At 38.9% G+C, this 1,498-nt stretch overlaps 1 protein-coding gene across 1 annotated transcript in view; it reads right to left on the reverse strand.

Annotated features, from left to right (window-relative positions):
• Positions 1 to 728: 728 nt before the first annotated feature.
• The window catches only part of vgll3 (vestigial-like family member 3), a 3,299-nt gene continuing 2,529 nt past the window's right edge, over positions 729 to 1,498 (reverse strand). The window contains exon 4 of the mRNA XM_020614450.1: positions 729 to 1,498. Within this exon, the coding sequence (XP_020470106.1) occupies positions 1,458 to 1,498 (41 nt within the window). The 3' untranslated portion in view covers positions 729 to 1,457.

The following is a 1,498-nucleotide window of genomic DNA, read 5'->3' on the forward strand; positions in this document are numbered from 1 at the left end:
CCTTTTTGTACTCAGGTATTTCACTTCAATGCATCATAACTTGTTGAAACTTTGAATAGAAATACTGCTGCTGATGTCCAGATCTGAAGTCCTGCTGGCAAGTATGAAGAATGAAACACATGGGAGAGGAGGATGGAATGTTAGTGGGTTGCTACTGCTGATCATACCACCTGGTTCAACCACTCACTACACACACACACAAGCATGACCAGCTGTTGATTATGTAGGGATTTGTCTGAATAAGGCTGTTCTTGGCACCACTGATGCAGGAATATGTATTTCGAGTGGCCTTCTTTTCAGAATTTATACTATTGTACACTCATAATCAGTCAAACAGCTGACTTTTTTCTCAAACTTGAACTGTGGTACCTAGAATGTGTCTCTGTGTGTGTGTGTGTGTGTGTGTGTGTGTGTGTGTAGGCTGCTGTCCACCAAACTTCCTGCCCAGACAGGAAATGCATTCTTTGGTCTGTTTGCCAGTCTGGTATTTTGTGAATGTTTTGCATGCATGTTTGTGTGGTGACAAACAGACCTGTCATTGTATCTTGTATCTTATAATAACCATCTGTGGAATGCAAACCACTTCACTTGCTACTGCAGTTCAGCTCCTTTGAGCTCTATATAATATGTTGCTTAGCATAATTTATAGCGAATACACAGCTGCTGAGTACAGGATCAACCATTTCATTGAGTATCTTTATTTTTAAGTCACTGTCTCTTAGGAGCAAAGTTTCTTTGAATTAGTAGCCAAGAATAAGAAGAATATAATTTTCAGTGATCTGCCCAGTAAAGAATATAGCTGGAAATGTATATTGTGCTGGTTTTCCATGCATATTTTGGGATTTAATTAAAGCAGTGCTGGTGGAAGAACCTTCATTTACAGATACAGTTGGACAAATTTATTACTTAAACATACTGTACCAATATTTATATTACACTTTTCACAAAAGCAAAAAAAAAAAAAAAACTCAAAGTGACATTAGCACTCATCCAGCAAACAGCAACTTATTATGGCAAAACTGTAGCCACACACACACACACACACACACACACACGCATTTACAGTCATCAGCAAACTTTTAGTGTACAAAACAAAATGTGGATCAAAATCAAGCTCTTGAAACAGAACCTCTTGGTCTCACATTGCATCCAAAGGAAATAGTGTTTTGTGCTGATGGAGAAGAAGAGGCCCCCCACTGGTAAAGCTAGTAGTCTGGTTTAATCAGTCTTCAAAGGCCTTGACCTGCAGCCAAAGCATCAGCTCATTGTCATTTAAGTCCAAAGCCTGAGTTCATCTCCATAAAAAGTTGTGAGGACAGTGCAGGACATTTAGCATTCTATGACTAAATTTTACAGCACTGTGCTGATGCTGCAGTAATACATTGATAAAGCCACACAGTAGGTTCTTTTTGCAAGGTTGTAGGTTCTGATTTTCCATGCTTTTGTAAGTACATCTCCTAGAACCAAACTGATGTCTTTGCTTTGGTCTGATCAAGTG

The sequence above is a fragment of the Monopterus albus genome, unplaced genomic scaffold, assembly GCF_001952655.1.
Source record: "Monopterus albus unplaced genomic scaffold, M_albus_1.0 scaffold146.1, whole genome shotgun sequence".
Lineage (NCBI taxonomy): Eukaryota > Metazoa > Chordata > Actinopteri > Synbranchiformes > Synbranchidae > Monopterus > Monopterus albus.